At 50.5% G+C, this 15,818-nt stretch overlaps 4 protein-coding genes across 4 annotated transcripts; 2 read left to right on the forward strand and 2 right to left on the reverse strand.

Annotated features, from left to right (window-relative positions):
• Positions 1-1,028: 1,028 nt before the first annotated feature.
• PFICI_11599 (uncharacterized protein) lies at positions 1,029-2,710 on the forward strand (the record flags this gene model as incomplete). The annotated part of the gene is made up of 4 exons (XM_007840180.1): positions 1,029-1,172; positions 1,277-1,354; positions 1,425-2,270; positions 2,321-2,710. 4 exons carry the CDS (start codon positions 1,029-1,031, stop codon positions 2,708-2,710), a joined length of 1,458 nt encoding a protein of 485 aa, XP_007838371.1.
• A 1,228-nt stretch (positions 2,711-3,938) lies between these two features.
• PFICI_11600 (arabinan endo-1,5-alpha-L-arabinosidase A) lies at positions 3,939-5,196 on the forward strand (the record flags this gene model as incomplete). The annotated part of the gene is made up of 5 exons (XM_007840181.1): positions 3,939-4,214; positions 4,294-4,375; positions 4,453-4,959; positions 5,021-5,044; positions 5,111-5,196. The coding sequence occupies 5 exons, from the start codon at positions 3,939-3,941 to the stop codon at positions 5,194-5,196; spliced, it is 975 nt and encodes a 324-aa protein (XP_007838372.1).
• Positions 5,197-5,621: 425 nt separating this feature from the next.
• On the reverse strand, positions 5,622-7,272 carry PFICI_11601 (uncharacterized protein; the record flags this gene model as incomplete). Its single annotated transcript, XM_007840182.1, has 5 exons — positions 5,622-5,891; positions 5,964-6,155; positions 6,322-6,967; positions 7,045-7,096; positions 7,158-7,272. The coding sequence occupies 5 exons, from the start codon at positions 7,270-7,272 to the stop codon at positions 5,622-5,624; spliced, it is 1,275 nt and encodes a 424-aa protein (XP_007838373.1).
• Positions 7,273-8,358: 1,086 nt separating this feature from the next.
• Positions 8,359-10,713, reverse strand: PFICI_11602 (uncharacterized protein; the record flags this gene model as incomplete). The annotated part of the gene is made up of 2 exons (XM_007840183.1): positions 8,359-8,787; positions 8,842-10,713. 2 exons carry the CDS (start codon positions 10,711-10,713, stop codon positions 8,359-8,361), a joined length of 2,301 nt encoding a protein of 766 aa, XP_007838374.1.
• Positions 10,714-15,818: the final 5,105 nt, after the last annotated feature.

Raw genomic sequence — 15,818 nt, forward strand, 5'->3', positions numbered from 1 at the left:
TATTGCTAAGCGTCTAGCGTGATAGGTGGGTATGGTACAGAAGGTAGCAACACTCACGATTCAGCCTAGGGACTTTGGGAGGATACTACCCCTGAGACGAATGCAAGTGGTGTTGATTTGTTCTTTATTGAATGCCGGTAGCAAGTCGAAGATTTTGAACCCACGACGAGAAAAGGCCTTTCCAAAACAGCTCAACATAACGAGTAACAGGGGACTTTTCTTCTTCTTTCCCCGCACGAAATACAATCATGCCAACCAGTCAATCCACCCCCTGCAAGCAACCTGACGAGTACAGTATCACGAGCAAGTGAAAGCTTCACGTACATGTATCTCAACAAGAGGACAATTGCAAATCAACGACGATAAACAATCACAATTCTTGTCGTTTTCTTTGAATGCCTTTCTGGTTGAACAATTAAATGAATACATTTTTCGGACATCGCAGGACAAAATCCGAACGGCAAGCTCGGGGGCAAAGTTCGAGAGATCTAGGATCCGCGCCCCGTAATTTATTTCGGGTACGCCAATCAAAGCCTCCCTAATCATCAACGGTACGTACTTGAACACGAATGCAAATCAAAATGCGCTGGAGCTTCTCTGGCCTCAGCAGCGCTAGTGACAGTTGAGTGCATGTTGGTCAGCAGCGGTTGATTGCCAGATTCAACCTAATAACTTTTTCCCTTCCTTCCAGTTTGTTTGTCTTAACTTTTGGATCGGAATTCCCCTCGGCTTTCAGTAGAGATCATTCTTCTCTATTGAAATTGTAGCAACTTGCAAAGAATCGGAACGTCTATCATTCGACTGATCCCAGCACGTAGCACTGCCGGAGCTGCCGAACTCAATTCACTTGGACACGTTTGCTGTCGCGTCCTACGTCGCCCCGCCAAGTTGCGACATCTATCGAGCGATTCCAGGGGTCGCAACCCTCGGACCCAAGAGTACGGAATACCAGAACCGCTGGATAGACGCATCTGCATTCGAGAGCTTAGCTATCCATCGTACGACCGTTGAAAAGCACCTGCGCAAACATGGCGGCTTCACGCAGCTTGCTTCTTTCCTCCGCCAGGCTGCCTGCCACGTTGCTCCTGGCTGCGACTATTCCCATGGCTTCTGGACACGATCACGATTCTTCTGAAATCCCAGAGGGAGAGACCATCTCGCCAGAGCCACTCGTACGTCTTCTCTTCACCCAGCTCTAGTTGCAGCGCCGGCTTGGTCGAAGATCCAATGCTGTGATCTAAGATATGTTGGAACAGGCTACTAACAGCGATTATAGGACACGATATTATGGATTCACATCTTTATACAGATGCTTGCCTGGGGCATCATCTTTCCAGTAGGCATGGTTCTTGGTGTAAGTTCTCAGACGACTGTCTTCTTCCACTAGTAAAAGTCTTTTATTCTAACCATGGCACGGTCTGTAGATTGTCAAGAATCGATGGCATGCACCTCTCCAAGTCCTCGGAACGATCCTCGCATTGCTGGGTTACGCTCTCGGCCATATGCACGGCGGCCGCGAATTCCTGCACACCAACGTCCACTCCAAATTTGCTTCGCCGCTCATGTTCATGCTCTTCAGCCAAGTCATTATGGGAATATACTTGCGATTACATCTAGAGAAGGGCATTAATGGCAAGATCCGTCGCGTTGTAAAGCTAGGTCACGGCATTGTTGGCAAGGCTTTTCCTGTTCTTGTCTGGACCCAGCTGATCTTTGGAGGCATTACTGCGCTGGGTTTCTGCCAGGGTGAACATGTCGGCCAGTGTGCGGCTCATTTCATTATGGGAGGTGCCTTTATTGCCTATGGTATTATTCTGACTCTCATTTTGCTGGTGGGTCAGGTTTGGATCAAGCGGACAGGCCGCTCGCAGGAGTTCTTCGACAGTACCGTCATTGCTGCATGGGGCATGGTCAACACCTTCACCGAGCACCGCTGGGGTACCGCCTGGGTCAAGAATGACTGGCAACACACTACCATGGGCGTCATCTGGTGGGCTGCCGGCTTGGCTGGTATTTGGCTCAGCAAGGACCGTGATGGTCGCCCTCAGCGCAACTTTGTCCCGGCTTTTGTGATTCTCCTTACTGGCTGGGGCATGAGTGCTCATCCTCAGGAGCTGATGGTCAGCGCCATGACCCACAAGATGTTTGGCTGGACTCTAATGGGAGTCGGTATTACCCGTCTCATTGAAATCTCCTTCGTGCTGCGAGACCGCAACGGCCTTTCCGAGGATGGTCGCGAGACCAACAGCTTCCAATACGTTCCGGCTTTTGTAAGTCATTCTTCTCCATGATGTCGCCGACCATGACTGACTAGTTATAGCTTCTGTATGCCTCTGGATTCCTCTTCATGGGTGCCACCGAAGAACAAATGGCCTTGGTTGCAGCTTCGTCCATGGACCATGTCTCTTACATCTTGATCCTTTACTCGCTAGCCTTCTTGGTCTTCCTCTTCACCATGATGCTCATTTCCCTCTACGACCGCAATGCCAACCCAGTAGACCCAGCGAAAACTGCTGTCAATGGACGACTGGGTCCCAGGCTCAATGGCCACGTGCCCGTCCGCGATGCGCAGGAATTCGAGCTTGAGGGCCTGATGAGCGACGATGAAGACGACGAGAGACGAGACCGAGCCCACAGAAGAATGCAAGGAGACGAAGATCTTGACAGCCCTACCACGCTGGGTAAGAATGAGGAAACGGTTGCTCGGTGAAGCCGCTGTTGAAAAGGGAGCTATTCTAGGACAGTGCCAGGCTTGCAATACTTTACATGATTTTACAAAATAGCATTGCCTATTGGTTTTTCTTTTTTCTTGCATACTAAAGGTGTCTGGGACTTTGATTTGATGCAATCACCCTAGTTTGGAGAGATGAACTCGGTGTCAGCAAGGTAGATAATAATTGCGGAATACGCCAGCTGAGCTTATTTTATCTTTCCATTGATCGGCAATTAGCATACAACCAATGAGAAAAGGGGATTCCATCATCGCCTCAACTTGACGATACTTCGGATTTGCTTGTGATTGGAGCGCATCACCCACGACGGGTTTTCCTCGACATTTCTGGAAAAGCACGATTCCAATTCAAGACGATCTAGGTTGGATTTGTTCTTCCTGGTACTTGACCATATATATTCCCCCATTTCATCTACCAGGTCGGCTTTCTGATAGGTGCGCCTCTAAGCCAGAGAGTCACAAGCTCAAAAACCTTCAGTCACTTACTCATGCACCCCAGACCGCCACGGCCGGCAATGGAATGTTTCCACCAGGTATTTGCATTAGTTTCCCTCTTTGGATCACAGTGGAAACTTGTCCCCTGCTCTAGAATGTACGTAGTAGCCGCAATGCTGCTGCATCTTGGAAGCACTACGGTACCCCACGTATTTCCAGATATGGCAATTCTGGGGTATGTTCCGATCTTGGGCTCTTTCTGGATTCGGTTCCACCAATGGCATCAATATGGGTCGGTCACCGGCCGGACCTGGCATGCCACTCTGCAATATGTCATGTCAGAAAGCAAAGTGTGCCGAGGAGCCTCAGCCTCTCCGTCATTTCCGAGGTTTGCTTATTCTCGACGGCGTGTTGTACGTGCACTCACGGCTGCCCGTGTCAGTGGATCAGCTGAGTAGAGGAAGACAACCTCGCTGTGGGTAAGGGGACAACTTTCCACCACTGATGGTCTCGTATCCGCCTAGTTGAGTATCCATTCTTGAGACAAATGCTAAATTTTGAATCAATTTCCCGACAACGAACTTGAGATGGCATGTTTATTCAAATAGACTACTATACCCCTCGGGTTCCTGATCGACAATGCGGTTTCCTGAGTTGTTGTAAATCTGAGACGCTTCCCGAGCCCTCGACCAGCAAAGTATAGCTTATCACCCACCGTGTGACAGCCGTCAAAGGAACATAAAGAAAAGAAATCGGTCATTTCTTGGTAGCCATGTTCTTCAACCGTCTCTCCGGCCTCCTGGCCGCGGCCACAGCTCTCGTCGGCTCGGTCGCCGGCTACGCCAACCCCGGGTCCTGTTCTGGGAGCTGCTGGGCCCACGATCCTTCCGTCATACAGCGAACCAGCGATGGTGTCTACTTTCGTTTCAACACGGGCAGTCTGATTGGTATCTGGAAGTCGAGCGCTCTGGAAGGCCCCTGGACGTATCAAGGAGCAGCCATTCCTGCTGGTAGCATCATCAACCTGGCTGGCAATGATGACCTTTGGGTATGTACTTGATGTTGAAGAAAGTTCACTCATCATTACAAGTAATGATCTAGAGAATGCTAATTCAAACATTCTATAGGCTCCCGATGTCCAAAAGGTCGGCGATACGTACATCATGTACTATGCCGTCTCAACCTTTGGTTCTCAGAGCTCTGCCATCGGTACGTGATAATCATTTTGATAGTATACATCTCCATCTTTCAGTCAAAACATGTCCTCTAACCGTAGCACTCAAAAGGTTATGCAACCTCCACAACCATGGAGTACGGCTCCTGGACCGACCATGGCGCGACCGGCATCTCCTCTACATCGGCCAAGCCGTACAATGCCATTGACCCGAACCTGATCGCCGTGGGCTCGTCGTACTACATGAACTTTGGCTCCTTTTGGGGCGACCTGTACCAGGCGCCTATGGCGAGCAACGCGCACACGGCCGCGTCGTCGTCGTACCAGATTGCCTACCAGCCCTCGGGGTCGCACGCCCAGGAGGGCTCCTTCATGTACTACCGCTCGGGCTACTACTACCTCTTCTGGAGCGAGGGCATCTGCTGCGGCTACGACACGAGCAAGCCCGCCTCGGGAGCCGAGTACAAGATTCGCGTCTGCCGCTCCACCAGTGCCACGGGCGGCTTTGTTGATGCTTCGGGTACCAGCTGCTTGAGTGGCGGCGGCACCACTGTCCTTGCGAGTCACGATTATGTCTACGGACCTGGTGGACAGGGTGTCTTTGCTGACAGCACGCATGGTAAGTGACCTCCTACCCATATTACAGCTTTGGAAGTTGTTACTGACGATCAATCTTGTAGGCACCGTGTTGTACTACCACTATGGTGAGTTTTCCCATGCTTACAAGAGGCCAGGTTTCCCGAGGAGAGCATCAGCTGACCATTCTATAGCGAATACCAACATTGGCCTTGGTGATGGGGATTATCAGTTTGGCTGGAACGTCGTTAGCTGGTCGACCGGCTGGCCCGTCGTCTAATCATAAGCCACAGACTCGAGCAACGGGGACATCTGGAGCATCTCTCCACCGTTTACGCAAAACAGATTTGCGCCCCAGAAAATGGTTTCCTCACATGTGCCCATGATTTTGCTACTCTTCTACTTGTATATACTTTTGACTTGCAAATTGAATGTAGAAATGTATATATAGTACCCATCTTTGACTACACTCCTGATGTAGCATGTTTCTTCGCCACGTTTCTTCTAGGATCCCAAGATTCCAGAGCTGCATAGATACTATTTTTTGAACGAATGACTGAACTTTATATGTGCTATATACAGTGAGCGTGTGCTCCGCTTGGGATTATGTACATGAATCAAGACAAATTAATGATAGGATTCCTGTCAAGGAGAGAACATAACGCCCACTTCAAGCAAATTCCATTCAGGAATCCGCTCCCGAACTCAGGTGATCTTGGGCGTTCCGGGAAAGTAGGTGCCCTTGGGAAGAGACTCAATGGCGTCGCGATTGATCTCATCGAGCTTGGGATAGCCAGCGACATTCATCATGATATCAAACTCGGCAAGTAGAGCCTTGATCTCGTGTCGCACCCCCTCCTCACCCCCGGCGCCGAGAGCCCACACCCAGAGCCTGCCGATAAAGACAAACTTGGCCCCGAGCGCGAGGGCCTTGAATACATCAGCGGCGCTCCTGATGCCCGAATCAAACATGATCTGTAGGTTTTCCTTGTATTAGTGTTCCGTCTCGTGCCAACCACAATGACAATCTCCGGTTTGAAAACTTACATAAGTCTTATCCCCAACAGCATCGACAATCTTCTCTAGCGCATCGAGAGACGCAATTGCCCCATCAACCTGTCGACCGGCATGGTTCGATACCACGATGCCGTCGACGCCCATCTCCACCGCCTTCTTGGCATCGGGCACGCTCTGGATACCCTTGATACAAAAGGGCTTGCCCCCAGAAATGCTGCGCCACTACAACAACATGTGTTAGCAATAGCCCAATAGGGTAGATAAATGAGTCTGAAGCAGCTCTTTCAAGTAATTTGTCTGAGCCTGCTCTCTCGGAGCACCAATTTAGGCAATGCTTGCTCATGAGACAACCCAGAAAAGGAGAGAGATAACATCGGAAGTTGCTTACCTGCTCCATGAGCCAAGGCAGCCGGTCCCAGGAAAACGAATGCCCGTGCCAAATGTGCTTGTCAATCCACTCGGCGCCGACCTCGCGGGGGTTCTTCTCCGGGTCCAACCCTTTTTGCTCGAGCGACTCGCGGAACGCCGGGTCCCCGAGCCCGAGGTCGCCGGCGCCGTGCTCGTGATAAAACGCGTAGTTGCCCATGGCGACGTCGTCGTGGCGCCACGCGAGCTGCCACGTGTCCGTGGTCAGCAGCAGGGCCGAGTAGCCGCGCGCGTGCGCCCGGCGCAGCATGGACAGGGTCACGGCGTCGTCGGGGCTCCAGTACAGCTGGTAGAAGCGCACGCCGCCGTCGCCGTTGGCCTCGGCCACGTCCTCGATGCTGTAGCTCCCCGCCGACGACAGCGCGTAGGCCAGGTTGAGCTCCCCGGCCACCTTGGCGGGCGACAGCTCCCCCGTCGGGTGGTAGATGCGGTTGATGCCAATCGGGGCGAAGCCAATCGGCGCCGCGACCTTGTGTCCAAAGATGGTCGTGGCCGTGTCGCGGTGGTGTGTGTCGACGAGCATGCGCGGAATGACCTGGTGGCGATAAAATGCCAGTCGGTTGGCATAGTGAGTCCATGACAGACCGGCATTGCAAGACGAGTATAGCCTTGGTGAGAGGGCCAATGTTTCAGCTCAAAAGATCACACAAAAGCCTTCAAGTGATTTCATAGCGGGACGACTCACCAACCACGTTTTGAGAGGCGATCCTCGGCGGTTTCCTTTAATTTGTCGGGATCTTTTTGGTCATGTAAATCCTGATTTGGCTGAGAGATGATATGAAGCTGGGCAATACTCACCCGTGTTGAATGGAGGATGTTTTCCTTCGTTTGGCGCCCAGAAGAGTTCTCTTTGCATCAGACCCCATTGAGGAGTTGACCTGTTGTTGATATTTGGGTTGTTTGGATCGCTCATTGTGTAAATGTGAGAATTCTCTGGGCTGTGATGAATGAGAGGTCAGAAAAACATGTTCCACTGGATGATGTCCCTTTATTTATGTTTGTAGACTCATCGCGGTTAACATAATCGTGATTTGATAGTGATGACATCAATATGCCGTGAATTCAATCCATGCAAGTACCGTAGTAACGAGAAAGCCCACATATGGGTTGTTCAGGAACCAGTCAATTGTTTTACAGTGCTTATTGGCTGGTCGTAGTGGACGCTGTTACACTAAAGACCCCGATCAAATTCCACACGACCCGAAAGGCCGAAGTGCAGATTATACTCTATCGCTGGGTCTTGGCATTTAGCCTGGCCTAGCCCATGTCTATCGCTTCCACTGTTGCCAACTCGTGAATCGCCGCTTACCCGTAATATCCGTGCCCCGATATACCCGTTGATTCCATTCTATCCGTCGCGATCTTTTCGCGATCTGGGGATTCGCATAGAGGTTTCCTTTTCCTTATTTATCCATCTATATTTCAAGTACATAGAATGAGCCACCAATGATAACTTCACAAATCCCGTGATTCACCTTGTGCAGCTTTTTGCATGGTATCTCTCCAAAGGCACAAAACATCCAATGGCAATTAAAGTTTCGAGTACAAGCAATGCATTGGAAAAACTCAGTTGAAACGCCGTGTCTCCGTCCTGCATGTGAAGCTTGCATAAAAGAATTGCGATGCTCAATCTTCACGACAAGGGCCAATAATTGTGGAAAATCATGATTCGTGTAGCAGGGTTATATTGCTTTTGTTACCCCAATAAATCATTCGGACGATGCCGCCTACCCTCTAGAGATGCTCCAGTCTAATGCTACTCTATTCGATGTCAATGCTTCATAGTCCTTCTTTATATAGGAATCCCATCCAGAGCAAACCCAATGCACCTATCGCTTCGCTTGCTTTTCGCTAAATTTATAAACAAATCCAGTTGTTGTTGTTGTTGTTCCCAAAACTTGAACAGGTAGAAAGAGAACCCAGTATTCAAAAAGACCAAAAACGCCCAGTGAATGGTCTTGTAGTGTCGTATGTGATAATTGTGTGCATGAGGGAAGAATTAAAAGGTGAACAAGCCACTACGACGCTTGCCCAAAGGATAAATCAAGAGCGTGGCAAAGAATAAGCCGACAGTAATGCCGACGGCAATTTCAATCATGCTCGCCGCAACGTTGAACACGATCGTATCGAGGGAGTCGTCTCCGACAGAGACTGTCGTGGTGCCATTCACGCTTCCCGACGAGTTGGTCAACTCGTTGGCAGTGCTCAAGCCGCTCAACAGACTGCCGGTAGCGGCCAGCCCACTAGGGACCTGCACAAAAATGGCAGGGAGCAGAGCGGCGGCAGCGACACCGTGGCGGACTCGACTGTACAGGTTGGCGCAGATGCCAACAGCAAGAGCGCTAATCGTATTGCAAATCTGAGAGCTGTTGGGAAATCTTGCAGTCAGGAAATAATTGACAATGTATCCAACCATTGCTATGACAATCTGTACAGAGTTAGAAAAGGTACCGATAAGTAATTATGTTGGGAATAGGCTTACCATGACAGGCATTTGCTTCCATTTGGCTTGGTTGACATATGTCAGGCAGAAAGCGAATGCAGGCACAAAGGCAAAGTTCCAGTGAGAGTCAAGTGTATTGCGGCATGTGGTTTCCGAGGTCGCACTGTCATCTATCCATCCGTAGATTGCCGTGCCAATGGTGATGCCAAATCCAAGAAACAGGGAGTAGATGATAGCATAGACCATACGAATGGAACCTGGGACAATTGCTTTCGATTGCAACTCCAAAGCAGCACAAAGAACGAGGTATCCGGGAAGGATGAGACAAATCGAACTCTGAGCAATGGCAGAGAAGCAAAAGAGCTCGCCACCCCGGATACTTCCAAAGGCTCTGGCAAGGAAACTCGTGACCACAGCGGCACCAATTTCGAAGACATTGTTGACCACATCCGACCGTGGGGCGACAATGAGCTGGAGGAAGCCAATAAAAGAGCCAAGTAGGAAGCAGATGGGCATGTCGATAGGCCGCCCATCAAAGGCAAACGGTGCGACCGTTGCACTAGCCAAGCCGTACATGAGGACACGCGTCCAGGGATTGAAGTGGTCCTTTCCGCGAATGAGCCCGTCTAGTCGGGCAATGGCCTCATCAACCTCAATCACGGCATGGAGGACTTCTTTGTAAATTTCGTGGGCATCTTTTAGTTTACCCAGGTTCACGCCTTGTGCTGATCGAATGATCTTGACTTCGGTGGTGTGTGTCGACATGTCGTCAAAGGAAATGATCATGCAGGCTGGCAGGTACAAGAACTGGCCATCAATCTCTAGGAAGCGAGCCATCATGCGCAAGTACTCCTCGAGGCGGTGAGTTGGCGCTCCGTACATCATTAGAGCTCGGCAGAGCTTGATGATGAACTCCTGACGCTTGAGAATGTTGGCCACATGGATTGTGATTCTCGCCTCTTCTTCCATCCTTGGCCTGCCGCCCACCATGCTCTTGAACTTGCCGCTAGCTGTTCTCTTGTGCTTCATGCGTGGACCGTTGGTAGGATTGCGGTGCTTCTTTTCATTTGGGTTTGCAAGAATGGCCGAGGCGGCTGCCAGACTGGCCAAGGTACTAGTAGAACCATTGTTCTGGTCATACCATTTCCGACGAGTGGGTGTGGCAGTGCCAGACGATGCCGGCGTAGTATATCCGCTGAAGTCCTTACGTGGCATCTCATCCACTCGGTAGAGTTTGAGGAGGTTTGTGAGAACACCTTCACGAGGCTTGCCCGTGGGACTCAATAGAGCTTCATCCTCGTAATAGCCGTCAAGGTTGTCCAACTGACTGGCAGGGGCTCGTTGCTCGTCGTTCTCGGTAGGGTCCTCTCGCAACGTGTTCGCGAGCCCGACATGTGCACGAACGAGTTCGTACGCTGCCGTATTGATGTTTCTTCTTTCCTGTGCCTCCCGTCCTGCTCGGTCAACTTCGATAGACACCTTCTCACTTGTCTCTAGAGGCAAGCCCGGTGATAAGAGATCATTGCCGCTAGTGTTTGGTGACATGACATCGATATCAGAGTCAAGCGACCCGCGCCTGGATCCGGGAGCCGAGTGTGAGCCAGACATGGCAGCAGCAAAGGTTTGTGCACGCTGATGAGCAGCCATGGCCGACTGGAGCTTGGTGGGATTCAAGGTGTGGTCGTCCATCTCCATATCAAGCACGGAATTGTAAGAGCTGCCTCTAATGATGGATGGTCGTGGCCGACGAATCGGACTCGAGGGTGAATTGTCATCGCCTCTCGATGGCGTAGGAGATGGTGATAACTCAATGTTCACTGTTGGCACGGCCGGAGGATCACTCGACGCAGTGCTGTTGAAACGCACTCTGCCCTTCTCCTTCTTACCAGGCACTACAGTTTTCTCCTCCATCTTGAGCTTTTCGGGTATGTGGGTTGTAAAGCAAAGTGGTTTCGATGAATAGACAATGAATGTGTATTCAGTGAGTGCTAGATGGGATGACCGACAGTACTAGACTATCCGACGAGAGAAGATCTTGGCGGAAGGGCAAGTGTCGACGATCACGTCGGTTTCAGGAAGTTGGCTCTATCCAATAGTCCACATGCTCGCGGTGGAGATTCTGAGCGTAGAGATTATATAGTAATAAGTAAATATCAACAAACGAAAAACAAACAAGCTGAAACGAGTGATGGAGCTTCGGATGGTGAGTATGCAGTCCGTGGCAGACGATGACTGGATGAGTGATTGATTCGGTACGTCGGGAATAATAGAAATAATTATGAAATGACGTTTTCTTTTGGGCGGTTGTTGAGTGAAGACGAGCGAGGGCAGTCTAAACTTGCTGTGTAACCAGGCGAGGTGACGACAGGCAAAACAGCAGACAAGAAGGAACAACGCAGCGCTAATATGGAGCCAGTTGCGTATGACTATCCGCTGTGCTTAGCAAGATGGTGGCGAGGTGGAGCTAGAAAAAAACAGTCGACACTACGTACTAGGTACGTTCGTTCTAACGAGAAGTCTATGTATCGACAAGGAAGGCGTTTCGAGCGGTTTACTCTGTTCGTCCGGGATCCGGATTGTTTCGACTGACTGAAAACGGAATACCAAGACCAAAAATAACGAGGGACAAGAATTGAAAAGGGAATAGACTTTGACGGCCCAAAGTAGGCTGCCGGCCTAGATTGGACGGCCTTACTTATGGGGGTTCAGTAGCAGTAGTGTCACGGCGATAATAGGAGAGAGAGGCGCCAAGTTTGCACCATAAGTTGGCCGTCTTCAATTGTAATCATTGATGTGCCAGACAACGGGCCGATGAGCTGCCCTTGCACTGGATAGAGGAAACAGCAAGAGGGGTACTCAACCAAGGGTGACCAAGGTTGCTAAGGTTGCCTACCACCACCAGAACGGATCTGCGCGGGTAATCGCTCCAGGATTTCAGGTACTGGCAAGGCCTTGGAGGCAGGGGGAGCTTGCGGCTTGGACGGTACCTACTCAAAACTACAGCCATCCACTGGGACGTGCTGGGTAATTGGCAAAGGTCACGACAGTGCCCATGCAGCATCTGCGTGATGAGATGGATGGTGGAATGGATTGCAGCATTTTGGCACTGGCGCTGAAGGCCTGCTGGTTGCTTGGTTGCTTATCTGGCAAGCGTCGACAGCTCCACCACCTGCGAAGATCCCAGCCTGGGTTTGGCAGCAAGGTCCGGTTTTGCGACAAGTCACAGTGGAGCAGGAGAAAGGCGTGAGGTTCGGAGTTGAGAAGCTGCTCGTATCAAATGAGTCGGGTGACGCAAAGGTGGGACGGTAAGATTTCAGAGAAGCGTCTGGACAAAAGTGGACTTTGGTGCTAGCAGCAAGAGGAGGAGGAGGAAGTGGAGGGTACATTGCTGCAAGAAACACCAAGGAAGATGATCGTGAGTCTGGACGTGCGGCAAGAGCTTTTCCCCCTCTCCCCAGGCGCTGAGAGAGTTGGGGGCTGGAAAAAAAAAGTCCTCCCACGCAACTTCACTGCTATTGTGGGTCCCGCATGCTTATGATCCATCTTCATCCCGCACAAGAACCGGAGCACAGATAGTCGGTGAACTTGAGAAAGGAATCGTCTGGCTGGGCGGAGAACCACTTTGACAATCTAGATGGGCGTGGCGCAAAGTCAACCAGCAGGATTATTTCCCGAGGACATGTGCGAGCGCAACCGTAACCTGAAGCAGCAGTGCTTATAGTCAGTGCTATACTTGCATTGCGCAATAGCGCCCGTCTTGTTCGCCGGCGGAATGGGTGATGATGATGACACTGAACCCGTATCTCGAATGGTCGTATCTCAAACGGGAATAATGTTTTCCAAGCAAACTGATACACGGACGGCGACCGGACTGCCGCCTTTAAGATGTGCTTATGATATGTAGGTTCTAGTGAACGACGACTAACTACTCACTAGTGTACCCAAAGTTGCAGAGAGATACGCAGGGTCTCAGTAATCTTGATAGGGAATACTGATGGACATTGCATAGTCGATACAGCCCTTCACAGCCATCCCATCAATGCTTGTTGAGCCGCACCCAGGCAGGTCGATCATCGTGCTTTTCACATGCATGAGATCGACCTTGACGTGCTGGCAGGTACATCCATATCTTGTTTCACACTATCGAATCCTCGGGAGGGTTGCATCCAATACTAGTAATGTAGAATAAAATGATAGGCAAAGGAGGGATCTGGACGAGAAGAGAAAAACTTCTTGACCTGCAATGGGATATGCAGCGTGGGATGGCAGATGCAGCTCTTGCATGCATTTTTTACAAATCACAGATATTTGAGTCATGGTTTGCTCCTGGCCGGACAAGCTCCTCCCCTGTGGCGATCAGCCCTTTCCGTTCCGGAAGATAAGGGTCGTCGAACTCATTACTTTTAGCGAAACCAAGTTTGGAAAGGCCACTGAAGGCCAATCAATTGAGCCGTGTACCTACGAAATAGCACCAATCAATTCAAGCTGCGAATCATCATCAGCGCCCGCGAAACCAATCATGACACAAGATTTTGCCATGTCTTTCTGTCGATATCTGATCAAAACTGGCGCTCGGACACGATCAACCCTGAAAGCAGATCGATCATCAGTCAGTTTTGCCCTGCATAGTACATAAAAATAGTCGAAACGATCTAGACTCCGTGCTTCCTACTCGCTCTGTTCAACACTGATACCTCTTTGTATGAACGAAACGCTTTAGGCTGATGAGTAGAGAGCACTGCCGCCAAAGTGGTTCCATTGCGACAGTAGTATAGAGCTTGACAGCACAGGCACCGCCCTCTCTGCAGGTACGATAACGAGCTTGGGGGGTCCTCTGCTCCATAGTAGACGGGGTTCGCCACAACTCCCGCTCTCCCCGTTCGAGTGCTCTGGACACAAAATGGCCAGAGAGACCCTAGATAGAGGAACAACGAAAGTACCTGGAACAGTACCTGGAATAGAGGATATCCATCAATGACGGACATGGATCTTGACATTGAGAAAGGCCGGCCACCCCCAGCCCAGCGGGTCTGTCAAATCTCAATCCAGATCCAACGGGAGGAGAGAGAAGAAGAAAAAACTTTCCAGACTCCAGAGCAAACTGATTGATATCTACACTAGCTCTCGCATTGCCCAAAACGGCAACCCGGCTTCACTCACACCTGATCGCTAAAGGCCTCCCTCCCGCTATTCGGATCGATTTTTGTTTTACATTGGTATGTCGATGGTTGTCGTTGTTTATGTTGCAAACTACGACATGCACAATAATCTAGGTAGCCTATGTGCTCTGTAGAGCTCGTTGATTTAACACAGCTCTAAAGGATACATAGCCTCGGATACAGGACCAAGGTAGCTCTCAGGGCGCCTGCCTTGTCAACAGAGTGCTTGCCAGACCTACTAGAGGTGGTTTGAAGTCGCCCCAACCGAAAAAAAAAAAAAAAAAAAAAAAAAGGTGCCCTCGGCCTCCGAAATGCCAAGCCTGTCGTTTTTCTAGGTCTATCCATTCCTCCTCTCCCTCCTATTTCCGCCCTGGCACACACCAGATAAGCAAGCACTATCGAACAGCTCTTTTTTCTTTCTTTTTTCAGCCTCTTGACTAGAAAACGCACATACCCACAACCTATGTTCTGCATGATGAACGCCACCATCGGCCACGTTTTCTTTTCCTTTCTCTCGCCTGGATTTCAGGCGCGCCCAAAATAATCAATGGCGCCATTCGGACTGATACTAAAAGTTCTAACGCCTAGCTGAACTGGACGAGCGAGCGAGCGGGCGAGCGCTTACGAGTGCCGCTGGCCTGGTCCCAAGCATCTGGTTCCATTCCCAAAATTGCCAAGATGGTGCCGGGGGCTGGATATCCTGCACTCCCGACAAGGCCGGTTCTTGCGACGGGAGCTTTTGTTAGCGCATCTGCCAGTGCTAGTATAGTTCTCGCTAGGATCCTTTGCCAGGGACCTCCTAGGAACTCCCACGCAGCACCCCTGAACTGTTCACGACCCATCAAAAAAGCTTCACCTGCATTGCGAATCCGGACGTCCGCCTTTACACTACACTTGAGTGCTACCTATGTAGGTATGTAGCAAGTAGTGTACTGTACACACAATGGAAGTATGTCTGTAGGTACGCAGGGCACCAGTGGCAGCATTGATGGACAAAAGCACAACATATTTGCCAGTCATTGCTCATCATCTCTACTATATCTTACAGTGCCGTGGTCGTGCGAAAAAAACGAACAAATGTACGTTTGTAGTAGCACGATCGGCCGTGGGCCTCGAGAAGCTCATACAACACAGCCTCTCGCCGCCTTTATCCTACACGTCATTATTCCTCTCGTTGTATTCCAATGACTTTGGGGCTACCACTTTGGCAACGCAACACAACGCGCAACCGCGTGTGTATACGAAGATGCACGTAGTAAGGCTTCTATTATCAAGCAGCAAAGACGAAGAAAACACACAAGTCGTGTAGTACTATGCGAGAGACGACGTGTCGCCTAAGCCTCCTCGGGGCGGGCCAAGGTGCCTACCTGCACTAAATCTAGTGCAGTTCCCGCCGGCAGGGTCCCCATTCCCATGTTCAGGGGTGCCTGTGTTCTAGAAGCTCTGACGGCACAGCGGCCGGTCCAATACCAGTGGGCCTCGGGCAGCAAATTGTCAAACTCCATCGTTTGCACTCACACCAATGCCCCCTTTCTCGTGGGATTATCGTTGCTACCCAACCGACAGGCCCGGTGAGTCGCGACATGCCTCTTGCTTGTCAAGTCTCTTTTCATATACATAGTGGATGTCGGAACCGCACTGCCGCATATATTTTTTGATAGTGCTGCTACTCGGGTATTCCATACCGGAGAACATATCTCTTACTGGCATGGTGGACACCTTTTTTTTTTAACCATGCTTGTTTTTTTTCCCTTCCCATCACGAGTGTCCCCCAATAGTTCCACCATCAACGGTTCATCAGATGTTTCGAGTCTCTTCCACTGGTGTCTCGCAATGTTCAACTTGCCATGTTCCCCT

Source organism: Pestalotiopsis fici (assembly GCF_000516985.1).
Source record: "Pestalotiopsis fici W106-1 unplaced genomic scaffold PFICI_Scf_9, whole genome shotgun sequence".
NCBI classification, from domain to species: domain Eukaryota; kingdom Fungi; phylum Ascomycota; class Sordariomycetes; order Amphisphaeriales; family Sporocadaceae; genus Pestalotiopsis; species Pestalotiopsis fici.